The 26,372-nt window shown below is 42.0% G+C and overlaps 1 protein-coding gene across 9 annotated transcripts in view; it reads right to left on the reverse strand.

Moving 5' to 3' along the window:
- The window catches only part of vps13b (vacuolar protein sorting 13 homolog B), a 942,410-nt gene that overhangs the window by 327,192 nt on the left and 588,846 nt on the right, over positions 1-26,372 (reverse strand). For all 9 annotated transcript variants that reach the window (XM_080194714.1, XM_080194711.1, XM_080194717.1 and 6 more), the window contains exon 25: positions 8,733-8,936. In XM_080194714.1, coding sequence (XP_080050840.1) covers positions 8,733-8,936 — 204 coding nt within the window. The remainder of the gene's footprint in view (positions 1-8,732; positions 8,937-26,372) is intronic.

Consider the following 26,372-nt stretch of genomic DNA (forward strand, 5'->3'; position numbering starts at 1 on the left):
GCCTCTACCACTACCTCTGGCAGCTTATCCCAGACACTCCCCACTCTCTGTGTGAAAAAAATTCCCTCTGGATACTTCTGTATCTCTCCCCTCTCACCTTAAACCTATGCCCTCTTGTTTTAGACTCCTCTACATTTTGGAAAAGATATTGACTATCTAGTTGATCTATGCCCTCTATAAGATCACCTCTCAGCCCTTTTCACTCCAGAGAAAAAAGTCCCAGCCTATCCAGCCTCTCCTTATAACTCAAACCATCAAGTCCTGGTAGCATCCTGGTAAATTGTTTCTGCATTCTTTCTAGTTTAATAATACGCTTTCTATAATACGGTGACCAGAACCGTACGCAGCATTCCAAAGCTGACAAAGCCATGCTAAATTCTCCCTCAGTATACCCAAACTGATACCGGAATGTGGCAACTAGGGGACCTTCACAGTAACTTCATTGCCATGTTACTGTCAACCAGTTGTGACTAATAAGTAAACTTACACGGCTAGTCTTAAAGTCACAAGTTTCGAGTTGGTAGCTCGCAATATAAACATGCATTTTTTTAAATCTAAAGCCATTTCACTTTTTGAAAATGTATGATTAAGTTTCACAGCAACAACATCTTGCATTTATATAGTATCTTCAATGCCCAAGCTCAAGATGAGAAAACAACCTAATCAACAGGTTGTGCCGAATGGCCTGTTTCTGTGCCTCATATCCAATGCAAGCCGCTTCACAGGGGCGACTGTCAAATAAAATCTTATACTGAGTTGCAGAATGAGATGTTCGGGCAGGTGGCCAAAAGATTGGTCAAAGAGGTAGGTTGTAAGGAGGAGAGAGAGCTAGAGAGTTTTTTTTTAAAACAAAAACCAACTATATTTGACAGTTGCAATGTGTACCATATGAATACTGTCATCGATTTCTTCATTCAAACTTTCCGACAGCAAATAACTGCTCAAAAGCAGAACCACAGCAATACTATTATGTAAAAATGAACATATGGAAAAACTTAAAATGCTTACCCAAGGTTTAGTCCCAATTTCCTTTTCAGCTCCTCCAATATCCCCATCGCATTGGAGTTGCTCTTGACTTGCCAGCACAGCAACCAAATCACAAGGGCAATTGCCAATTCTGGCATAATGTACAGACACAAGATTTTTTTTTTGAGGCGAAGCATTAGTGAAATGAGTGACATGTTGCATCATTGGTCAACCTGCCCAAGCAGGAAGGCTCTGAGTGCAAGCTTGATTCCAGGTTTCAGCAGAATCTAGGCCGCTGATCAAGTGCAACATGGAGGGAGAGTTGCATTACAGATGGGAAATCCCCAGTGAAAGCACTAAAGCACAAAAGACTATTTGAAGAGGGTAGAAGTGGCCTTTGTCGATATTCATCTGTCAATCACTCGAAAGAGATGAACTTGCCATTCATTAATTCGCTGTCTGTGTGATGGAGCTTCCAAGGTGGTGTTAGGGAATCTCGGGACAGGGGATTAGTCCAAGGATGGAGAAAAACTTGTAGGTGATGCTATCTCATGACCATCCTGCTTTGTTCTAATGGCAGTAGACACTGCTGTTGAAGTGAACTTGGTAATTGCTGAAGTGCATCTTGCCACACACACAAGAGTGCAGTGGTTGAGAGATAAATATTGAGCCCAGTGGCATCAGCATCAATCAAGTGGATAGCTCGCTTTGTCTTTGATGAGAGTGAACTTTTGCGTTGCATTGTTGCTATAGCTGCATCCAGGCAGGTAATTGCCAAGTACTCCCATCACATTCCTCACTTGAGCCTTGTAGGTGACAGAAGCTTGGAGGAATCAGGAGTTGAACACCCATTAGTTATAAATTACCTGATCCTTGCTCTGTTTTTTTAGCATGCTGTTAATATGATGGTCCTGTTAAGTTTATGGACAATGATGAATCCCAGAGTGTTCACATCAGGCAGATTTCTGATAATGGTGACACTGCAAATCACCAACCAACTCAAGAACAGCTTCTTCCCTGCTGCCATCAGACTTTTGAATGGCCCTACCTCATATTGAATTGATTTTTCTCTACACCCTAGCTATGACTGTAACTACATTCTGTATCCACTCCTTTCCTTCTCTATGTACAGTATGCTTCATCAACATAGCGCAAGAAACAATACTTTTCACTATATAGTAATTGGATGGCATGGTGGCATAGTGGTTAGTACTGCTGCCTCACAGCACCACGGACCCAAATTCAAATCCTGGCTTGGGTCACTATCCGTGCAAAGTCTGAACGTTCTCCCGGTGCCTATGTAAGTTTCCTCCAGGTGCTCCGCTTTCCTCCCACAGTCCGAAATGTGTGCTGGTTAGGTGCAATGGCCATGCTAAATTTTCCCTCAGTGTATCTGAGCAGGCATTGGAGTGTGGCGACTAGGGAATTTTCACAGTAATTTCATTGCAATACTAATGTAAGCCTACTTGTAACTAATAAATAAACTTTAACTTTTAATTTTAATCCATGTGACAATAATAAATCAAATCAAAAGAAAATCAACATCTAGAACCCACCAATATGTCAGAACTCCTCTAATTCTGCCCTTGTGCACATTCCCAATTTTTTTCACTCAACCATAGACAGCTGAAACATCAACGACCTGGGTGCTAAATTCTGAAATTCTCTCCTGACCTCACTGTCTACCTTTCGAATAGAGCTCTTCATGCAAGTTTTTGGTCACTTATCCTAATATTTCCTCACATGGCTCAATATCAAATTCGATCTGATAACACTCCCATGAAATCATCGCATCCTACAGAAGGAGGCCATTCAGCCCATCAAGTCTACACTGATCACAATCCCACCCACACCTTATCGCTGTAACCCCATGCATTTCCCTTAGCTAGTCCCCCGACTCCAAGGGACAATTTAGCTTGGCCAATCCAGCTAACCTGCACATCTTTGGAATATGGGAGGAAACCGGAGCAACTGGAGGAAACCCACAGAGACATGGGGAGAATGTGCAAACTCCACACAGACAGTGACCTAAGCCGGGAATCAAAGCCATGTCTAGCGCTGTGAGGCAGCAGTGCTAACCAGTGTGCCACCGTGCCTTAGGACTTTCTATAAAAGCGGATGCTGGAAATCTGGAATAAGGAAAAGCAGAAAATGTGGGATAAACTCAGCAGGCATGGCAGATGCTGTCAGACCTGCTGAACTTATCCAGTACTTTCTGTTTTTATTTAGGACTTTCTAATTTTGTTAAAAGTGCAACATAAAGTAAGCTGCCATTGTTAAATATCTCGTTGAACCAAACTGGAATGGTTTTAAGTTCATTACCAACAATAATATTTGCATTGGTACACCTGATTTTTAATCAGTGAGGGAATGAAAGATTATGGGGATAAGGCAGGAAAGTGGAGTTGAGGATTGTGATATCAGACCCATCATGATCTCACTGAATGGTGGAGCATACTCGGTGGACCGTACACTCCTACATCTAATGGTCTCTCCTTAATTGCTAGAATAAGGAAGTTTTGGTTTAAAAAGTTGCAAGGTAAACAGCGAATCCTCATCCCATCGAAAGACATCTTTTATCAATTTTGAAATACGATGTATTATATTTGATGGTGTACTTTCTTAATTGCTGAAAACAATTTTTTGTGAAACCAAAATACAAAAGGGAGGAACTTTAATCTGAAGAATGGGTGAGCGCAAAGCAAAATGAAACATTATCTTGGACTGAACATCTGTTGCATCACACTGTTTCCATTGGTGCTGCAATCCAGATCAGCCAATCAACTCCAATCTCAAACACAACTAAAGTACCAAGTTACCCTATCTGAGGAGCATTCTACAGTTGTCTTTGATCATCTGAGAGGAACGAATGATTTCACCCTTGCCAATCGTCTGCGTGAAAATTTCAAACTCTTGATATGGCGAATACCATTTGGATCATGTTTTTAATTTTGCAACACTATCCGAAGCCAGAAACACATTTTACCATCAGTCGTGCATTTTTACTTTTCCTTGCCTCTCCAAACTGTAGGAAAAGTCAGGAATGTTGCAGAATTTTACACATGTTTTCCCACACCTCAGCAAGCCAAATTATACACAAGCTTAAGCATGTCATCAACTATTCGATGCTTTGTGAATTTAACAAAGTGAAGAGTTTATTTTCCTTAAAAGAAAACTGTCTTCATTCATCAAAAGGCACAAACACATAAGGTCTGCATCCCTTGTGCTGCCTGGAGGCACAGAGATGATCGCTTTTTCAGCACTCTGATACTTCCCCCTTAGTAAAACAGTCGTGCATTCTTGTTCAATCACTTAGTCTCCCTGCGGACCAAACAGTTCGACTACTTCTCCCACTTGAGTAAACAGATAGAGTGGGCTGTCACAGCTTGCACAACATAATATTTCTAAGCTCAGGGGTGGTATAAATGATTAAACACTCCCTTTGTGCCACGACTCACATCGCTGCTTTGCCATTTTCATCATAATTCAGGAAGCTAAATAGAGTCAGTCCCTGCACTTGAGACGTGTGTAAGGTCACCAGCTTGAAAAGAAATACTCTCAGCAGTACTAAGTGTGGCATTCAAATAAAAAGCTGGAAACGCAACTAACGTTTTCTTAATAGGATTGAATGTGATGCAAATATTCCTGTCTTCATTTTAATTCATGACAAACAATTCTGAAAATGCAATAACTATATTTGCCAGCACAAGGCTGAGTGGCATGTCTGGATTCTGAAAACGGAGAGAAACATCGTTTACAGCTCATTTAGCAACATTCAACACCATCTTAAAATGAACATTAGCTATGTATGTTGAGGCCATAGATTCAGGATCAGATACAAGGCATGCATGGTCTCGCTAAAGACTTTTCCAACATTAATTTTAAAGTGACAACCGACTCAAGTTCCTACACTGCCAGTCAGCACTAGATTGATGCTTCGCAAAGTTTTAAGAACTCAAGTAGGTGATGAAAACATGAAAAATGAACAAATCTTAATAGGATGCTTAACATTAACAAGTAGAGCAATTGCCCATACATTGCTTTCATGGCAAACATGTGTTGCACCGATGAGTTTTACCTGTGCATCAACCTTTCCTATGCTTTGACTCCATGGCTAAACATGACCTCAAAGAGATAAAGGCAAAATACTGCGGATGCTGGAATCTGAAACAAAAGCAGAAAATGCTGGAAAATCTCAGTCGGGTCTGACAGCATCTCTGAAGAGAGAACAGAGCCAATGTTTCGAGTCTGGATGACTTTGTCAGAGTTGAGAACAAAGGAAACCATACGAGACGTCTACTGCCATATATCCACCCCACCTCATTTACCTCCAGCTCTGATAAAGGATCATCCAGACTCAAAACATTGGCTCTATTCTCTCTCCACAGACGCTGTCAGACCTGCTGAGATTCTCCAGCATTTTCTGTTTTTGTTTCAGATTCCAGCACCCGCAGTATTTTGTCTTTATCATTTACCTCTGCAGTGATGTCACTGGTAAACAGAATCCCAACATAGCCTGTAGAAAGCACTCGATGAGTTCATGCCAGGTAAACATCCCCTTCTGAGGTTGAAAGTTTTGCCCATAATTTTCACCACAAACCAACACTAAACTAATGTGATGTAAATCCATAACCGCTTAATCCTGATTGAAGTCATGTGGAGTAAGTCTTCACTTTGCTCCACAGTGTTAGGTCAGGCCATGACTCTGGGCTTTCACAGCTGAGTTTTCACCACTCTGTAGTGTGGGTACACAGCAATTGTCCTCTGTAGAAATTATAGATGCAGTGTAAGAGTTTAGCAAAGTTTCCATACGTTGTCTTAGTATCGTGTGAGTGGGCTACACGAAAAATCATCCAGCATCTAAGCTGCATTTTCAGATTGACAACATTAAGAAAATACCTTTGGTCAGCACTTCCTTTCTATTTATTCATCAGACGGTTTGTTAATAATTAGCAAATAGTTTTTCATATCCTCAAATTTTAAATAATTCTCACACACAAATTCACCAACAAAATTTCAAATAAACTTACGTAGTACTTCTAAAAATCCTGCCAGAGTTCCTTGTCATTGGTATAAAATCAGAGGAAGAACTTTGAACGTGAAGGTCTTTGCCCTCCTAAGTCAGCCATCACTCAGTGGATATCATCTCGCCTCTCAGTTAGAAAGTGGTGGTTCAAATCCCATTTCATAATAATCAAGGGTGACTCTCCAGTACAGTATTGAAGGAGTGCACCACTGCCATAAATGTCATCATTCAGGAGAGGTGTTAAATCAAGGCCCAGTCTTGTCCAGCTCAAAACATCATAGAATCCTACAGCGCAGAAGGAGGCCACTCAGCCCATCAAGTCTGCACCGACCACAATCTCTCCCCGGCCCCATGCGCTAACCCTAGCTAGTCCCCCCTGACACTAAGAGGCAATTTAGTCTCCTAAGTGGATGTAAAAGGAAGAATATCCCAGGTATTTTGGTCAATATTCATCTTTCAATTGACATTGCAAAACCACATTATCTGGTCATTATTACATTGTCATTTTTGGCAGCATGCTACATGCAAAATGGCTGCCATGTTTGCCACATACAACGATCAGAACTCAGAAGTACTTTGTCATGTTTTTCAATATTTTCCCACGTTCACAAGTCGGAGCCAGAGCGTAGCAATTTCTCGCAAGTTGTCCCTGCCATATGCTCTAATTCTGTCTTTTATTCTCATTCTATGCTTTTAAAACTCCACTCTAACTCTTTTAAACTCACCATATTCTGCACCCTCTTCTTTCCTTCTCCCCTATGTACTCAATGTATGGTATCCTTTGTCTGTGTATTGCACAGAAGCAATACTTTTCATCATATACCAATACATGTGACAATAATAAATCAAACCAACATTACCGTGGTGTATTGTGAAACAGGCTCATTTGTGTGCACCCATGTGTGAGTAATATAAACTGAATAAACTGAAGGTGGTTAGACCACACAATTAAAAACATCAAGAAGTGGTGAGGTGTGGAAGTAGGTATTTTGACATGGAGATAAGCAGCTCTAAGGTGGAAAAGCAGTGAACAGCATGAATGAAAATCTGCATTAGGAGATAAGGATGGTGACTTGAAGTTTAGTTATTGTATTAGAACAGGAAACCATACAATTGGCAAAGATCATAGATGAATAAAGCAAAGTATTAAATTTATTTTTACCCAAAAGTGGTAGCCATAAGATAACGTGGAAGATCTTTGTATTCTGGGAAAGAGAACTTCCAAAGGGGCTTATAAACAATAGATTTAAAGATGAAAGGGGAAAGACGTATTTAAAGAAACATTGAAGAAAGGTGTTGCATGAGATACTGAACAGCATCCTAAACAGACCTGTGAGATAAGAAGCCTGCAGTTACCCTCAGGTAAGACAAATGTTGTGTCTGCAAATTTCTGATACAAGTTTTGGTTTTCCAATATTGAGCGAGAGAGAGGAAAACTAGTGTAATGTTTCCCCTGCAGCAACATTGGGTGTTTGTGCTAATCTTACTGAATTTTTTAATAGAGGAATCTATGAGGACTATTGTCTAAAAGGGATGCTTAGCTCCAAGATTAACATAAATATTTTGGGAAATGAGTGTAGAAGTACTGTTAAATGTGCAAATGTAATCTTGTGTGTTTAAGTTATTTTTGTAAATAATTGTTTCAATTTAATACTCAAAATCTCAAAGTTGTTTGAAGTTTTGCACCTGACTTCAATGCAGTCAGCTTTTCATAACAAAATACAAATTGCAAATCATTGTGATAACTTGTCCAAGTTTCGCTTTGGGATTTGGATGACCCAGCAACTACCACCTGACATTTAATAGCAGATGGCTATAAAGTACTCTGGGAGATCCTGAGGTCACAAAAGGCGCTATATAAATTTAATCTTTCTTTGTTCTGTCATGATGTTAAATTTCCCAATTTATGATGCAGAGCAGCTTTATCAGTGGTCAAGCGGGAGGGTGGACAGAAAAAGAACATAAGAACAAGGAGTAGGAGTAGGAAATTTACCCCCTCGAGCCTGCTCCACCGTTTAATCCAATCATGGCTAATCTCACCTCAATTTCAACTCCACTTCGCTGTCTGTCCACCACAGCCCTTCAAATCCTTATTAATTAAAAATGTGTTCACCTCTTCCTTAAATTTACTCAAAGTCACTGCATCCTCCATGCCCTGAGATAGTAAATTCCACAGACTCAAAACCCTTTGAGAGAAGTAATTAATCCCCATCTTTGTTTTAGTTCTGCAGCCTCTTATTCTAAAACCATGGCCTCTTGTTCTGGACTGTCCTACAAGAGGAAACTTCCTCTCTACCTCTACTTTGTCAATCCCCATTATTGTCTTGTATAGCTCAATTAAATCTGGATAAGACGCTCTGTCGGACAGTCAGTGCAAACATATATGGGCCTAATGGTCTCCTTCTGAACTGTAGGGATTCCATGATTCTAAAGTAGACATTTGAGCCTGTCCCACTATTCAATAAGATTTGCTTGTAACTTCAACCCCACACTCCTGCCTACTTCCAATAACCTCTTATCCCCTTTTTTTAGGGAGGATACTAAATCATTTGACAATTTGCCAATGGCAAGATTGTGAATGAATGCAAATGGTTCTCCATATGGCCAAAATTGAAACAATGAAAGGTTATTATAGTGTGCTACAGTCACAGATAAAAGTACAATATAAGGAAGGGGAATCATGTACATGGATTCAAATGAGAAATTAACCAATTTTGTGGCTGATGAGAAGTGTCTTTACCTCTGTGGTGGTCCCAATATCAGCAGATGGACTGCAAGTGCTGGCATCTGGTGCTGCTGTACTGACACTACTCCTTACTGGTGACCCTGGCATTGGTCCCAAGACAGATTCGGGATGGGCGGTAGACTGCCGCAGGATGCCTTTCTTCTGGATTTTGTCCCAGGCATTGTTCATGCTGTGTGCCAGCTCATACAGCAATTGTACCTGTTAAAAGAAAACAAGGTGGGTTTGAGCAAAGTGCCCAAGCATTTGCAGCAATTCTGTTGCTGGCTATCTGCTCAACCTTCAACATTTGATACCCCTGTCCCCAGTGCCACCTTCTCTCTTTCAAGTCCCTCTTGCTCCAGCCTGCCATCCACCGACTCTGTCTACATTTCCCGCTGCCTCGGCAAAGCAGTCAGCATAATTAAGGGCCCCACCCACCCCAGACATTCTCTCTTCTATCTTCTTCCTTCAGGAAAAAGATATAAAAGTCTGAGGTCACGTACCAACCAACTCAAGAAGAGCTTCTTCCCTGCTGCTGTCAAGACTTTTGAATGGACTTACTTTGCATCACCTTAGCTATGACTGTAACACTACATTCTGCACTCTCTCGTTTCCTTCTCTATGAATGGTATGTTTTGTCTGTATAGCACGCAAGAAACAATACTTTTCACTGTATATTAATACATGTGACAATAATAAATCAAATCAAATCCTCCTGGCATGGCTCCCATCTTCTCCCTCTCACGACCAAAGGGTTCAGGTCTAACAACTAGCTGGACCATATCAAATGTTACCAGGCCTCACCCTCCTCTGCTAAAAATACCCAGTACTGTGGGGTCAACTGGGGAGAAAAGATAACCTATTTTTTTTTCCCCAACATCAACTGTCTTCTTAATCTAACAATTGCCTACTCCTCTCACCTCCAATGAAGACTGCCACCAAAACTGAGACCATTTGTTCAGCTTAATGCCTCTCCCTAAGTTTACATTTAAGTTTATTAGTGTCACAAGTAGGCTTACATTAACACTGCAATGAAGTTATTGTGAAAATCCCCTAGTTGCCACACTTCGGCGCCTGTTCAAATATGCTGAGGGACAATTTACCATGCACCTAACCAACACGTTTTTCAAACTGTGGGAGGAAACTGGTGCACCCAGAGAAAACCCACACAGAAACGAGGAGAACCTGCAGACTCCTCACAGACATTGACCCGAGCCAAGAATCGAACCCGAGTCCCTGGCACTATTAGACAGGAGTGCTAGCTATTGTGCTGCCCCACACACTACATGTCCACCAAGGTAAATTTCCACCATATTCTCCACCCTGATCTAACCCCTAAACCTGCATCTTTTAACCAGCTTTACTCCCACCTCCCCTCACATCTGGTCAGTCTTCAACTTGTCCATGAGACCTATCTTCTGCTCCTTTGACCCCCATTCCCACTTAGTTGCTGACAAGCTAACATTCCTCTCTGGCCATGATTGTAAATCCTTCCCTCCCTGAGGCACTGCATCCATCCTTTCCAGAAGAACCACCATCACCTTATCCCATTACTTCCTTAAAAATATATCTCTCAACCTCTCTTTGCAAACTACTATCCCACCTTCAATCCCAAAGTACTCAAATGTGTTGCTGCTCCTAAACATCATGATCAGCCTCCCCACCATTCCATGCTTGAATTCCTCCAATCCATTTTCAGCCCGTCACTTCACCAAAAACTTGAGCAAAATCATATACTACTTGCTTGGTAACCGTAATCAGTGTGTAATCTCCCTCCCGGTCCTCCATGGCAACTGTGCAGTCTTTGACAAAGTCAGTCACACCGTCCTCCTCCGACAACCCTTTTCTGAGTTTCATCATAGGGTCATGAAATGATCACAACTTCCACAGCTCCACATAACTGTAGTCCTCATCCCCAGTACCATGACGGAATGGTCACAGAAGTATTGCTCGCTTAAGTTTCATTTAGATTAAAATTCACAAAGGGCATTTTGACTTCAATTCCCACTAAATGTGCAGATTTCACTGAGTATTTAAGACAATTAAATTGTTACAGAAATCATTTAGAATCAAGAATATGTTAGGGCTACAGATATAGGCCATCTGGTTCAATCAACTCTGTGCCAACAATTTTCTCCATTGTGGCTCCTCGCCTAATCCAACTCTCTTGCTCAGGCCACATTTATATTGTTTAGGACTGTTACTTCGAATAAAAAGAAAAGATTCCTGGATTCTATGGAATCAACGAGTTGCACTCGAAGTGCACACAGCTGTACACCATACTAAATGTTTTAATTTAAAAATAAAATCTTATGCTTTTGAAAATGTTCGGCCTCTAGGGAGATCAAGACTGTGAAGTTTGCTTCTCATGTGGGTTACACAGATGCAGAGAGCCATGTTGTTACTCCAATTCTGAGGGTTAGCTAAACTCTGCTTTAGGAATTTCTAAACAATCTTGCATGGTTTTATAAATAGAAAGCTATTAAAAGATGTGGCTGGGGCTGTTGCACTCCACGACCACTGGGCCTTTCCACCTCGCTTTCTTCTTGCAAAACACTTCAAAGCTCATCGCTTCAGCTGTGTCTGCCTTTCGCTATGTTTTACAATAGCAGGGCAGTAGCGCAATGGCAATGATGCTGGACTAGTCATCCATCCACTGGGCAGCTGGAGAAATTTACATTCAATTAATTAATAAACCTGCAGAGCGATGCCCTTTAAAAAGGTTTCCCCATGTAGCCTGGCCCTTTCTGGGGTCTGGAATTGAATGCCAGTTTGGAGGTGCTTGTATGTCTGTTCTCCAATAACAGAGACCACAACGCCCATGCCCACCTCCATTTTCAAAGAATGACCATTGCTCAGGAATTCTACTTTAGGCAAACGTTTGTTGTGATGATGTGATTCAGTTGTAATGTCCCAGTCTCCGCATGGTACGGTCAGGTACTGGTCTTGGTTTTTCCCATGAGGCAGAACACATTTTGTCTATTCCTGAAATTTTGCCTTGGTTGGGCCCTTTGAGAGTGCTTGCAATAATCCATTGTTTGCCATCTGGACCTCCCTGGAATATATTCTCTAACATTCTTGGCGTCATCACTACCATTTCTGGCAATGTTATTCGGGTTTCAATATCGTACAGGGCTCTTTAACATCTGGTTTACACAAGCACTCTCCACTGAGGACTGAATACATGAGGTCCCCTCACCTAGCTGGAGAACACTGTTGCCTAATATCCCCTGTAGCTCCTCAGTCCTTTTTTCTGCATTCTCCAGCAATACATTTATTTCAATGTTTTTTGTTCAAATCCAAATTGGGTTCTGCCTACACGTCTTTTGTGCAGTTAGGTTATTTATGCGCACACCAACCTATCTCGCAACATTTCATTTGGAGGTGGTCCAAATTCACAATGATCTGCTAATTTCCATAAACGAGCCAAGAACCCGCTGAGAGGTTCTCTGTGGGTTCTCCTAGCCATGTTGAAGTGATACTTTTAGCATCCTAGATACAGGTGAAATCTTATTTCAAAGGATCCATTTTAAGCAAAGGCTGTTGAAATCTTAATCGTTTGCAATGCAACCGAAACATCACCAAATTCATTTTAGTGCAAATTGTTGATTTAGATTACTGTGCCTACATCACTTCAGGAAAACCACCTTCTTCCTGCAACATATACGAATTCCTTTGGAAAGCCCTCAGAGCACAACCTTCCTCTACACCCTAGCTATGACTATGACACTACATTCTGCACTGTCTCCTTTCCTTCTCTATGCATGGAATGCTTTGTCTGTACAGTGCACAAGAAACAATACTTTTCACTGTATGCCATTACATGTGACAATCATAAATCAAATCAAAATCAAAAAAGCACTGTTCACTTCCCAATGGATGAGCCTTCACTTCAAAAAGGGAGTTTGTGCTCCACAAAACCCACGGAGAGATTTATCGATGATCTTCCGTGTCCTTCATGGCTGTCATAACACTGATTCGGCTCTTTATAGGTTGACAGAATTTTTTGGGGAGCAACAAAATCAGTATTTCATTTCCGATCATGTTTCTAGGAGTACTGCACGAGACAAAGCTGACACTTCAGCAGAAATTAGCTGTGATGAAAGAATTACCTTGTCAATCATTTGTTGGGATGAAAGTAAAGAAGAATGCTCAATCTGTGGTTTCAAACGAACAATAATGCCATATTCTCAAAATAAAATTTCCCAAATTGCAACCAGAACAAATCTGTTGCTATTTAAAACGATTCAAATCTGAACCACTTCAAAACAAGAGGCATTGGGAGTAAATTACTGCCCCAGTTCATCTTACACAATTTAAAAATGTTCTTTCACAAACTTACTGCCTCAAATACTACTCTTGCTGACCACAATTCTTGAAATATACAACATACGAGCTGCTTTTTTTTTTAATACACATGGTTGGTTTAATTCAGTTAGCTGGACAGCTGGTCCGTGATGCAGAGCGATGCCAACAGCGCAGGTTCAATTCTCATACCGGCTGAGGTTATCCATGCAGGATCCACCTTCTCAACTCTGCCCTTCATCTGAGGTGTGGTGATCCTCAGATTAAATCATTGCCAATCAGCCTCTTAGTCATCTGGGACTATGGCGACTTTACTTTTTACATGTCTTGTTATACAACTTCCTTACTATCCACGTTTATTTTCCCATTATGGAAGCTACTTGTATGGAAAAAGAAACATGTGGCAGCAGAACTGAAACACCTAAAGTAAGCCGCAGGACATAATAACTATCTTCTTATTCTATTTCTGATTTTTAACATCAGATTAGTGAAATTATTCAAGAGTCTGTACTGACCTTGTTAAGCTCTCTTCAGAGTTTCATGTCTCTAGACATAAATGGGATCAGAAACTGTTTAAGATCAAATCTGACTTATAGGGTGGGATTTTCCAGCCTCTCTCACCCCAAAACCAGAAAATCCCGCCCAAGGTCAATGGTCCTTTCCACGCCCTTGCCTGCTCCAATTCCCATGGCGGGAGAAACGGTAAATTTCCGGCCAAAATCTCTGCTGAATCAAAAGGTCACATGATTCAAGACTGACCACAGCTTTTTGAAATTTCCAAACAGCAGAAGCAATCCTCATCAGTACTGAATCTCACAACTCTCTTTGTGACTACGTTACAATAAACAAAATTAGAGAGCAGCAGACAGAGAGTCTCTCCAGCTTGAACTTTTTCAAAGGGAGAGCCTTTGAAACTCAACATCCCTGCGGAGGCACATTGAGCCACCATTTATCTCATTAGGTGGACAATGGATTTGGCCAGAGGGGCAGAAACTGTTTGTTCACCTGCAATTGCCTCATAATGACCACATCACGTGATCCTATGGAACATTTTGAATAATACATTTTGAGACCACTCAGTCCAACCAGTAAGAACAGTGGGACCTTAGGTTGACAAAGCAACTGGCAACAAGTCTCAGCCCCGTTTTCTGGAAGTTTCTGACCATTGCTATCAAGCAGATCAAGTTAATGTTCAGCTCCCTATATTGCCATCCATGTTAAAGAAGCTCGGTACTGCTACCTTCAGCTGGGAGCTCAACGGAACTGTAATTTCTCTGAGAAGGAACCACCCTCTGGACTCTGGAAATCTGGGAGTTCTTATTTATTCCTATGATCCTTTCACTGTTCTAATTGTTCACTGTTGTTAAATTCCTCTTTCCTATCCTCCCTTACTATTTGTATGTACATGTCTGTATACTACATGTACACACACACATACCCACCCACCCATGCACACACTCACCCACCCACCCATCAGGCTTGACTATGTGAATAAACTAACCTTCTGTTTAAATCATAAAGAGAGTTTGCTGAGAGTCATTTTAGAAAATTGGACTTCACAAACTGAGGGTTTGGGGAAACATGCCACCACTCATTTCTGAAACCATTAAAAACACATCTACTTGCAGATAGATGACAAGAGGATGACGGAGTTCAGTTCATCTCTCTCTGCTGTCCGTAACCCAAGGATAACAATTAATAATCCCTAAAAGTCTTCTAACCAATGTGGTTTGCGAACAAAATATTTATGGTTAAAGAACCAGATTTTTGAGCACTGTCAAATCTTAAATTTCACTCTTCAATAAACTGAAATACCAAGTACTTAAATTAGTTTCGGATTTTGCTTATCAAAGCCAACTTTACATTTTGCAAAACCAATTGCAGTTCTTCATCAACGTAAAGAGGATGATGGAAGTGGAGTTTTCACGGGCAACATCAAACCTTCAGAGGGATTACTTAGGATAGAAACCCTATAGTGCAGAAGGTGGTCATTCGGCCCATTGAGCCTGCACTGACAACAATCCCACCCAGGCCCTGTCCCCGTGACCCCACATATTTACCCTACTAATCCCCTTGACATCCCCTAACACATTTAGCATGGCCAATCAACCTAACCCATGCATTTTTGGATGAAACCAGAGCACCCGGAGGAAACCCAAGCAGACACAGGGAGAACGTGCAGGCTCCACACAGACAGTGACCCAAGGCGGAAATCAAATCTGGGTCCCTGGTGCTGTGAGGAGCAGTGCTAACTACTGTGCCACACTTCTTCTCCATTTTGATGTCCCTACCTGCCTGGCCCTCTATGTTTTGGCATTTAATTTGCACTTCTGGAGGCACTTCCATTTTGAGGTGGTCTCACAGCCCCCTGATCATTTCTGCAGAGCGCCCACCACTCCCACTGGGGCTGCCAGTGGACCGTGGCTGTGCATCATCCAATTGGGCCAGCAGCCTCTAACAACCTGCCCCCTCTCGTTAAGTGGAGAAGGATGTAGAGGTGGCTAATTTGCAGCTGCCTCCTAGAAGAACAAGCCAGGGAGTGCACTGCACACCCATGCTGAGCGGAGTCCTGAAAATGGTCCAGTTGTCTGAAAATAATAAGACCATCATGGAGAACTCACAGGACTTAAAAATCCTTCCAAACAAGCAGGTGGCTGTCGGTAAGATTGGGAGACTCCTATTCAGCCAAGTTTGATGTGGTGACAGGGTAGTGACCTGTTCCAGGAATTACTCGCATGAGAACAGTTCAAAGACTGTCTAAGTGCACCACTCGGTGTGGGAAAGAATTGGAATTGTATGATGATATCAGTGTCAGATATTGCAGAATCATGCATCAGTGTGGCTTTTAAATGGTCATTTATCAATTGGAATAATCATGAGTAGTTTGAAATCTGGAGGATTACCTTTCTACCTTCCACTGTAAACTGTTGCAATGTTCAACACTAAAGAGGAGTGTTTTACAACTTAACTGCAAAAGAGTTGAACCACAGCAACCCAGCTATTTGCTCTCGTAGGTTCTCACTGCCCAATCATTCATCAAAATGCACATTCCTTCAATTGTTTATGCATGTCTGAAGATGGCAATGGTTTAAAACAAGCAATTAGTAGATAAATGGTAGAAATTAAAACTTGCCAAAGTAATCTGCATTATCTTGGATCCAAAAAGAACAGTGAAGCCAAAGATTAAGTCACCAAGACCTGTGGATTAGACCTTACCTACATAATCAATATTTGGGATCACCAACCCTGGAAACCCACAAACCATCAATCCAGAATAAAATATTCACTGCAAAGCATTATTTTAACTCATGGAATTCAGAAAAAAAGGCAGGCCCCAGTTTAATGCCTTATTGAGCAAACAAGATAGTGGAAGAGTGAATTAAATTTGCTTTATTAACCACTCCTAGTAAAACAATTAAGTGGAGATGGAGAATCACAATATGCAACCAGGCTTGTTTGACATTATTGGGCACACATTGTTTTTTTTACTGAGTTCAAAGAAATGAATGAAAAATGGGAAACATATCCTGTGTGGCACTGAGAGCAAGCATTATAAGAACAGTAATGGTCACAGTAAATCACTTCCTACATACTGTATAACCATTAATGCTGAACAAAGTTTTAGTCAATAGTTTACTTGTTGCCGAGCACTGACTTTGTAATGCTTTCTCCATAAATATTTCCTAATAGTACAAATTACTCTATTTTATCACACTCTATAATTTATTTGAACAAACTATCCATTTCTGTGGACCTTACACAAGCTCCATTTAAAGCAATAAACTTCCATGTATAACACAGTCTCGTGTGAAGTTTCAGGAAATGCCATTATATTGAAAGGCCTGGTCAGGGAATAGCTATTAACTGTGGTAGCCTTACAAAAGAAACTTCATTCAGCCACCCCATTAGCCTCCCATATGTTACAAAAACAAATTGAGGTTGATTTTGACTGCCTTCGCTGGGCGATAACAAGACATTAAGAGCCTCAAAAAGGAGTAGGTACCCTTATCAGCTGGCTGACTGGCAATGTGGCTGACTCCATTATGAAAAGATGCTGTCACCAGGAGTCCAAAGCACCTGTCCTTAGGACATGAATATTGCCTTAATTATTTGTCTTTCATGGAATGTGAACATGACGGACCCTAATTACCTTTGAGAAAATGGTGGTGAGCCAGTGTCGTGAACTGCTGCAGTCCATGTGGTGTAGATGCACCCACAGTGCTGTCACAGAATCCCCTAGAGTGTAGGAGAAGGCCATTCAGCCCACCGACTTTACAGTGACCACAATATCACCCAGGGCCTATTGCCATAACCCCACATATTTACCCTGCTAACCTCCTGACACTTAGGGACAATTCAGAATGGCCAATCAACCTAACCCTCACATCTTTGGAGTGTGGGAGGAAACCAGAGCACCCGGAGGAAACCCACACAGACAAGGGGAGAACATGCAAACTCTATACACACACACACACACACACACACCCACACCCACACACACAGAGTCACCCATGATGGGAATTGAACCTGGGTCACTGGCCCTGTGAGGCAGCAGTGCTAACCACCGTGCAACAGGAAGTAGGCTCCAGTATTTTGGCCTAACGACTATAAAGGAACATCATTATGAACAGATCGGAGTGACCATTTCCGCAAAATTCCATTATCAGCTCACATGCAGCAGCTGATGAGGAATGTAAATATAAAATGAAACAGAAAATACTGAAAAAATTCAGGTCCGGCAGCACCTGAGGGAGCGAAATAGAGTTAATATTTTGAAGCTCTGAAACAAAGTCACCCAGACTCGAAATGTTAACTGTTTTTCTTTGCACAGATGCTGCCAGACCTGTTACATATTCCCAGCATTTTCTGCTTTATCTCAGATTCCAGCATCTGCAGTATTTTGCTTTAATTTTCGGGTAAATATAAAATAGGTTGTTGCTGCATTGACACCCTCAACTTGCCCACCCCACCCCCACCATCTCCATTCACAATGGGCGACACCTGATGAAAGGGCAGCGTGCCGAAAGCTTGTGCTACCAAATAAACCTGTTGGACTTTAATTTGGTGTTGTGAGGCTTCTTACTGTGCCCATCCCAGTCTAACGCCAGCATCTCCATATCATGAAGAGAAAAAGAACTGGGCTACGGGAAACAATCAGGGAAGTGGGAGTAAATGAATAGCTCTTTAAAACAGTTGGCAAAGACTTGATGGCTTGAATGGCTTCCTCATGTATTGTGTCTTTCTATAGTTCATCATCAGCTGAACAAATATGCATTAAAAGTATATACATCAAAAGTAAGGCGACTTGACTTTTGCAGCATTTGCGACAGATGTATAGGGCAGAATTGTCCCATCCTGCCCCCCACCATGGGAATCATAGCTGGAAACACACAGACCCTGCAAAGGTCCATTGGCCTCGGGCAGGATTTTCTGATCTTGGGGTGAGCGTGGCCAGAAAATCTCACCCATAAAGTTGGCTTTATCCTTAGTGGAGAGGATAAGGACACCACCAGGTTTTGCCTTGTGACCAGGGAAGTGAAAGACAAAATTAGAACAATAAGTTAAACGTCTAAGCACGAGGGACCCTGGTTCGATTCCCGGCTTGGGTGACTGTGCGGAGTCTGCACATTTTCCCTGTGTCTGCGTGGGTTTCCTCCCACAGTCTGAAAGATGTGCTGGTTAGGTTCACTGGCCACGCTAAATTCTCCCTCAGTGTACCCGAACATTGGAGTGTGGCGACTAGGGGATTTTCACAGTAACTTCATTGCAGTGTTAATGTAAGCCTACTTGCGACACTAATAAATCAACTTTAAAACTTTAAACTTTATAAAGCAGCAAATGTTAAGAAAATATACTTTCTTTGCACAATCCGTTCATGCAATCAGAATAACAAAAGGAAGAGAAACTGTATAACATTCTAATGAACTACAAGCCAGCAAAGAACAAATACAATAGATTATTTTTGAATTAAACATTCGGCAGTGAACTTTAGCTTAATCTCAATGCAGTTGCACGATATTGTAAATGCAATCTGATAACCGTAATCATCTAATTCCCGCCATTCATTATTCTAAACCAACTATTAGTGAATATTTAGAAATAAGAATCTATTTTTCTTTTCAGCCAAGCATTTAATTACTCAGGAAATGAGCTCAACGCCCAATGCCATCATCTAAAATAAGAGTCAGCATGTGCCGCACATTGTTGTTCATGAAATCAGAGAAAAGCAATAAGGGAAATTCCTAACATACTCTGCAATTGCCTGAATAATTCCAGATATCTGTTACACTGTACAAAAACCGTACGTTTAACTGTGCAGTACGTAGGCTTTCATTGCTTTGTTAACAAGTGAAGTGCATTATAATTTGTCTAATCTCTGTTGGTCCACTAGAGGAAGAAAGACTTGCATTGACATAGCGCCTTTCATGACCACAGGACGATGCAGAACAATTCACACATAACAATGTGAGAATGACCAAACAATCTGTTTTTGTGACGCTCATTGCCGAATATATATTGACTGTTATGCTAGGGCTGGGATTTTCCGGCCACATCAGGCTGGGATCTGCCACAGAGTTTAGGCAACCCAGCCAAATATCCACTGTCTTTTGGAGGGACCGGATGATCACGGTAGTGAGCAGAGCCAGAGAATCCCACCCAAAGGATAATTCCCCTGTTCTTCTTCAATATAGCGCAATGTGGTGTCTCTCAACTGTTCTGAGGGCAACTAGTGATGGGTAATAAATGCTGGCCAGCCAGCGACACCCACATCCCACAAATGAATGAATGAATAAAATAATGGGATCTTTTATACCCACATAGGGCTTTGGTTTAACACCACAAGCTTGGAGTCACCACACACAATTGGACTGCTTTACTTGAAGTCCAAAATTCTAGAACAACTGTGGAACTATGTACATGTGCATCATCTTTTATTGGGTTCCAAAGTCTAGAGGAAATGAAGTACACTGAGCTGCGCTCAGACTAAGAGAACATGTGGTAGGAAATATAGAATATACAACACTGTATAGGTCACTGCTAGTAACAGAACGCAAACTCACATACTTAGATAGACCATGGGTAGATGTGGTTAGCAGTGCTGCCTAACAGTGCCAAGGATCTGGGTTCGATTCCGGCCACGGGTGACTGTGTGTGTGGAGTCTGCACATTCTTCCTGTGTCTACGTGGGTTTCCTCTGGGTGCTCCGGTTTCCTCCCACAGTCCAAAGATGTGTAAGTTAGGTGGATTGGCTATGATAAATTGCCCCATAGTCAGGGAGATTAGCAGGGTGGGGTTACGGGGAATAGGGCCTGAGTGGGGTTGTTGTCAGTACAGAGCCGATGGGCCGGATGGCCTCCTTCTGCACTGTAGGGCTTCTATGGTTCCATGATCGTAGAAGAAAGTGGGAGCTGTTTTGCATTAAGTGATTCTCCACCAGAATTGTCATGTCTTGAATATGATACAGCTTAACAAGGTGCTTATTATAATATATGACACATCCCAATTCAACTATTAGACTTATAAATGGAGCACATCATGATGCTGTTTAAGTATTTCACAGTTAATGAAAACTTAATATTCTGCTATATTCAACTCATTCCAACATACCCCAGTCAGAAAGAAGCAAGAAACTGATCTCAAAGGTTTAACTGACTGATAATTTTCAAGCAACCTTGTTTTTGGAGCACTTCTTCAACTAACATTATTCATAAAGAATTTATATTTTCAACTTTAATGCCTCACAATTACAAAAGAGTGAAAATTGGCGTGTTGCATGAGTTGGGAAAACAATGTTGCGAAGGTTCTGTAAAAGTCTTTAAGTGTTTCATCACATACTCCCTTTTGTTATACAGCTACTTAAATTACTATCCTCCCATCTCCCAGAGTTTTATGGCTTCTTAGGTTACAGAAGTATTTCAAAACTTGAGTTGTGGGCCAGAGGCAAGAGGAGAAAATGCATTAGATCCCACCTCTAGTTCAGCGAATTTGTGAAGTTTGCGCTCACAGGTAAGGGACTCTAGTGCTAGCAAAATGGAATATGCTTTTTCTAGGCACTCCAAGCTCATGCACAAGATAATCAGGTGCTAAATGAAGCATCATGTTGGCCCAACAACACTCTTAATCCCAATATCAGCAAAGCAATCCCTCTATTGTATACGTGTGGGTTTTTTTAAACTTTCTGTAAAACACCTCGTCTAGTTGAATTATTTCATATTTGAATGGATTATTAAAGACCCACCAACGCCTTTAATTTCTCAGGTGGCTAAGGAAATTTGGCATGTCAGCAACGAATCTCATAAACTTGACAGATGCACCATAGAAAGCATTCTTTCTGGTTGTATCACCGCTTGGCATGGCTAGTGCTCTGTCCAAGACTGCAAGAAACTACAAAGGATTGTGAACAAAGCCCAGTCCATCATGCAAACCAGCCTCCCATCCATTGACTCTATCTACACTTTCCGCTGCCTCAGCAGCATAATCAAGCTCACGCACACACCCTGGACATACTCTCTTCTGTCAGGAAAAAGATACAAAAGTCTGAAGTCACGTACCAACCTGCTCAAGAACAGCTTCTTCCCTGCTGCCATCAGACTTTTGAATGGACCTACCTCATATTAAGTTGATCTTTCTCTACACCCTAGCTGTAACATTACATTCTGCACCCTCTCCTTTCCTTCTCTATGAATGGTATGCTGTCTGTTTAGTGCGCAAGAGACAATACTTTTCACTTTATACTAATACACGTGACAATAATGAATCAAATCAAATCAAACTTCAGTCCAAATTGGGTTATAAATAAACCGGATGGATGAAAAGTCAGTGTGGAATCTGGTAACTTTAATTGAAGAAAATATCGGAATGTTCATTCCAAGGCAATCTGGATTAAATGGATCGGACTATTATAAGTAGAGGTTGTCTTCATTCTTTGATGCGGTTTAACCTTCATAGTCATCATTTGGAAAGTCAGGGTGGGGGAAGAAGACAGCACATACACTGGAACAAGGATGGGTCATTTAATCCTTTGAACTTGCTCTTCCATTGAACTCATAACTAATCTGTGACTGAAATCCATATTCCCATCTTGTCCCATGCCCCTTCGTGCCTTCAGATTACACAAATTGATTTAAAATTAGTTGCTCAAACATTAATTACAGTTCACAGAAGAGAACTTCAAACTACTGCTACCTTTTGCATGCAGAAGTGTTTCCTAAATTCACTCCTGAATGGCCTGCCTCTCATTTTTAAACAAAGTCTCCTTTTCCCAGACTTTCAAACCTGCAGCAGGTTAACCAACCTGGTTAAAGACAGATGCAAAGTATTCACTCACTCAGCCATATCCTCTGCCTATATGGCCGTAATTTTCGTTGCTTGGATGGGCACATGCCCGACCCAAAAATACATGAAATCGCAATAAAAGATGTCTAACGCGTGTCCAGAAATCATTGCGCATTCGCACGTATTTTGCTCGGTGGGTGTGTGCAGGAGTTGGAGACGCATCCACCAACAAGCAAGCAGGCACTGTGGTCCATTCAGGGTCAAATTTTACACGACCCATCTGCTTTTATTGCTGGCGGGTGGGCCAATTGTCCAGGTCCCTTACATTTTAATTGCAACCTTGATCCAGGGGTAGGGGAGATTGGAATAAAATGTCAGGACTGAAATAAAATTCAAAAAGCTGTCTGTGTCTGAGGTTTGTGTTCAGATATGCTGCCTAGGCACTCATTGCAGTGTTTTTCTTATAGGTCAGAAGTTGCCTGAGATAGCTCCACAATGGCTGTATCCCTGAGGAAGCGCATTAGAAGCATCAGCCCACACCCTTCCATTTCTTAGAGTCATAAGAACATAAGAAATAGGAGCAGGAGTAGGCCAACTAGCCCTTCGAGCCTGCCCCGCCATTCAATAAGATCATGGCTGATCTGTCGCTGCTCAGTTCCACATTCCCGCCCTCTCCCCATAACCCTTAATCCCCTCTCTTATCAAAAACCCATCAACCTGCGTCTTAAAAATATTTAGCGAGGTAGCCTCCACCACTTCAACGGGCAGAGAATTCCAGAGATTCACCACCCTTTGAGTGAAGAAGTTCCTCCTCAACTCCATTCTAAACCGCCCCCCCTTTATCTTGAGGCTGTGCCCCCTAGTCCTACTATCCTTTCTGAGCGGGAAGAGTCTCTCCACCTCTATCCTATCCATCCCATTCATCATCTTATACGTCTCAATGAGATCTCCCCTCATTCTTCTAAACTCTAACGAGTACAAGCCTAATTTATTCAGCCTCTCCTCATAGCTCAACCCCCTCAACTCCGGCATCAGCCTAGTAAACCTCCTCTGCACTCCCTCCAAGGCTAAAATATCCTTGCGTAAGTAGGGCGCCCAAAACTGCACACAGTACTCCAGCTGCGGCCTCACCAATGCCCTATACAGCCGCAGCAAGACCTCCCTACTTTTATATTCAATCCCCCTCGCGATGAAGGCCAGCATCCCATTCGCCTTCCTGACCACCTGCTGCACCTGCAAGCTGGGTTTTTGCGACTCATGCACAAGGACCCCGAGGTCCCTCTGCACCGTCGCCTGCTGCAGTTTTTCTCCACGTAAGTAATAATCCTTCCTACCGTTATTCCTACCAAAGTGGACCACCTCGCACTTGCCAACATTAAATTCCATCTGCCATTTCCTGGCCCATTCACCCAGCCTATCTAGATCCTTCTGTAGACTCTCACCACCCTCCGCACAATTTGCCTTTCCACCCTCTTCCCACCCTCCCTGGCAGCATTGAGCGTTTCCCAGTGCCATCAGTTGCTCAGCCAGCATGAAATCTCATTCCAGGGCTACCTCCAGACCTGAGGAGTGCATATGCCCGATGGTCAAAAAATTCAGATCCATGTGTATTAATCCCCTTTTTGGTCCCTTATAGGCCCCACTCCCTGCCACCCTTTTACTGCTTGTGTGTCTGTGGATTCCCTTTTGCCACCGGGCTAACTGGTCTGTAATTCTCTGACTGTTCCTTTCCATCTCAAAAACATGCGTGATATTTCAATTAAAAGGAATTATTCTAAAACTGAAATAACTATGGCAGATTATAATTAGGACATTGCAATGTTGTCCTTTATAATCCTAGAATAGACATTCCCATCTGGTCTTGGAATATGTCGCTATTTGTTGTCATTATTTTCCCCATTACTATAATCTTCTTACTGTTAATTTTACTGTGTTGCCATCCCTGATTCAAAGTTAATTTCCTAGGCTGGGTCAGCATTTTCACTGCCCATGTGAGCCGCCTTCTTGAACTGCTGCAATCTCTGTGATGTAGGTACACCCAAGGTGCTGCTCGGGAGGGAAACCAGGATTTTGACCCAGTAATAGCTGTAAAACGGCCGATATAGTTTGAGTAAAAATGGTGCATGGCTTAGAGGGGAAGTTGCAGGTGGTATCCGTCTAGGTGGCAAAGATCACAGATTTGGAATCTGCTGTCGAAGAAGCCTTGGTGAATTGCTGCATTGCACCTTGTAGGTGGCAAACAATGTTGCCACTGTACATTGGTGGCAGAGAAGGTGGTGGATGGGGTGCCAATCAAGAGGGCTGGATGATATCAGAAATCCTTGAATATTGCTGGAGCTGTGTTCATCCAGGCAAGTGGAGAGTATTCCATCATACTTCTGATTTGTGCCTTGTAGATAGTGGACAGGCTCTGGGGAGTCAGGAGGTGAGTTGCTCTCCATAAAATTCCCAGCCTCGGACCAGCTCTTTGTAGCCACAGTATTTATACGCCTGGACCAGTTAAGTTTTTCATCAATGTAACTCCCAGAATATTGATAGTGGGGGTTTCAGCAGTGGCAATGCCACTAAATGGCAAAAGGATTCTCTCTTGTTGCAGGCACTATTGTTAGAATCACAGAAACCCTACAGTAACGAAGGAGGCCATCTGATCCATCGAGACTGTGCCAACTCACTGACAGAGTATCTTACCCAGACCCATCCCCACCCAAATGTTAAAAGCTTTTCCTCAATCCTCAGGTTTAAACAGTTTTGCGCCAGGAATTGACAGAACTGCAAGGATGACAGGTCATCATGGATAACAGGCAACCTTCTTAATCAATTACATTTCAGAATCAAAGAAAAAATAAAATTTAGCATGGCCAATCGTGAGAATGTAACCAGTGATAACTTTACATTGGATGTAATGTGACCAATGGGAACAAGATGTAAGGGTCAGCTGACCCAGTAAAACATGGAACCAATTATAGAGTGATGTAATAGTCAGCTGACCAGCTGATTCACTATAAATAAGGAACTATGTAGAATTGTCGGGAGCTTGGAGTGGCCCAGGGTGAAGCCCCAAATTTGGAGTAATGATGTTTCTTTATTAAACCTTTTCTTTGAGTTATAAATTGAAGTAAGTTTTGTTGTATTTTCATTAGCTGCATTGTGAAGAGTTCCTCCTGAAAATACACCAATGGCCAATTTAGCATGGCCAATGCACTTAACCAGTATATCTTTTAAACTATGGGAGAAACCGGAGCACCCAGAGGAAACCCACGCAGACACGAGGAGAATGTGCAGACTCCATAGAGATAGTGACCCAATCCAGAAATCAAACATGGGTCCCTGGTGCTGTAAGGCAACAGTGTTAACCACTGTGCCACCACACCATCAAGAAGAACAGCAGAATAGGAGATGAACAGGGAAACTAAGAGGGTCAATGAGAATCAAATTCAGTACAGAAACTAAAATAGAGAGGGTAAGAAAGATGGATGCGAAGAGACATAAAGAAACAGAAGCCTATTTAATTTTAAATTTTCAAAAATCCCCATCAACTATCTGCGGCCTGCAGAAATGAGCCCCCTTAGTTTCTACCATTCACCTTCTGAAGAGGGGGAGTAGCATAGCAATAACATTGGAAAATGTCTCACCTAACTTTCTTAAGTTTAAATTGGAATGAATTGCAGTAATTTTCTTGAAATTAATGAGGAGATTAACAACGAGATTGCATGTATTTTTATTTATTAGTGTCACAAGTAGGTTTACATTAACACTGCATTGACGTTACTGTGAAATTCCCCTAGTCGCCACACTCTGGCACCTGTTTGGATAGACTGAGGGAGAATTTACCATGGCCAATTAACCTAATCGGCGCGTCTTTCAGACTTTGGAAGGAAACTGGAGCAGCTGAAAGAAACCCATGCAGACACGGGAGAACGTTCAGACTCCACACAGACAGTAATCTAAACTGGGAATCAAACTCAGGTCCCTGGCGCTGTGAGACAGCAGTGCTGACCATTGTGCCACCCTTTTTGCGAAGCTCCCAGTGAATCAGCACAAATGCTACCAACTTTAGTAATTTGCCACCCACAA

The sequence above is a fragment of the Carcharhinus amblyrhynchos genome, chromosome 8, assembly GCF_965287045.1.
Source record: "Carcharhinus amblyrhynchos chromosome 8, sCarAmb.v2.hapA, whole genome shotgun sequence".
NCBI classification, from domain to species: domain Eukaryota; kingdom Metazoa; phylum Chordata; class Chondrichthyes; order Carcharhiniformes; family Carcharhinidae; genus Carcharhinus; species Carcharhinus amblyrhynchos.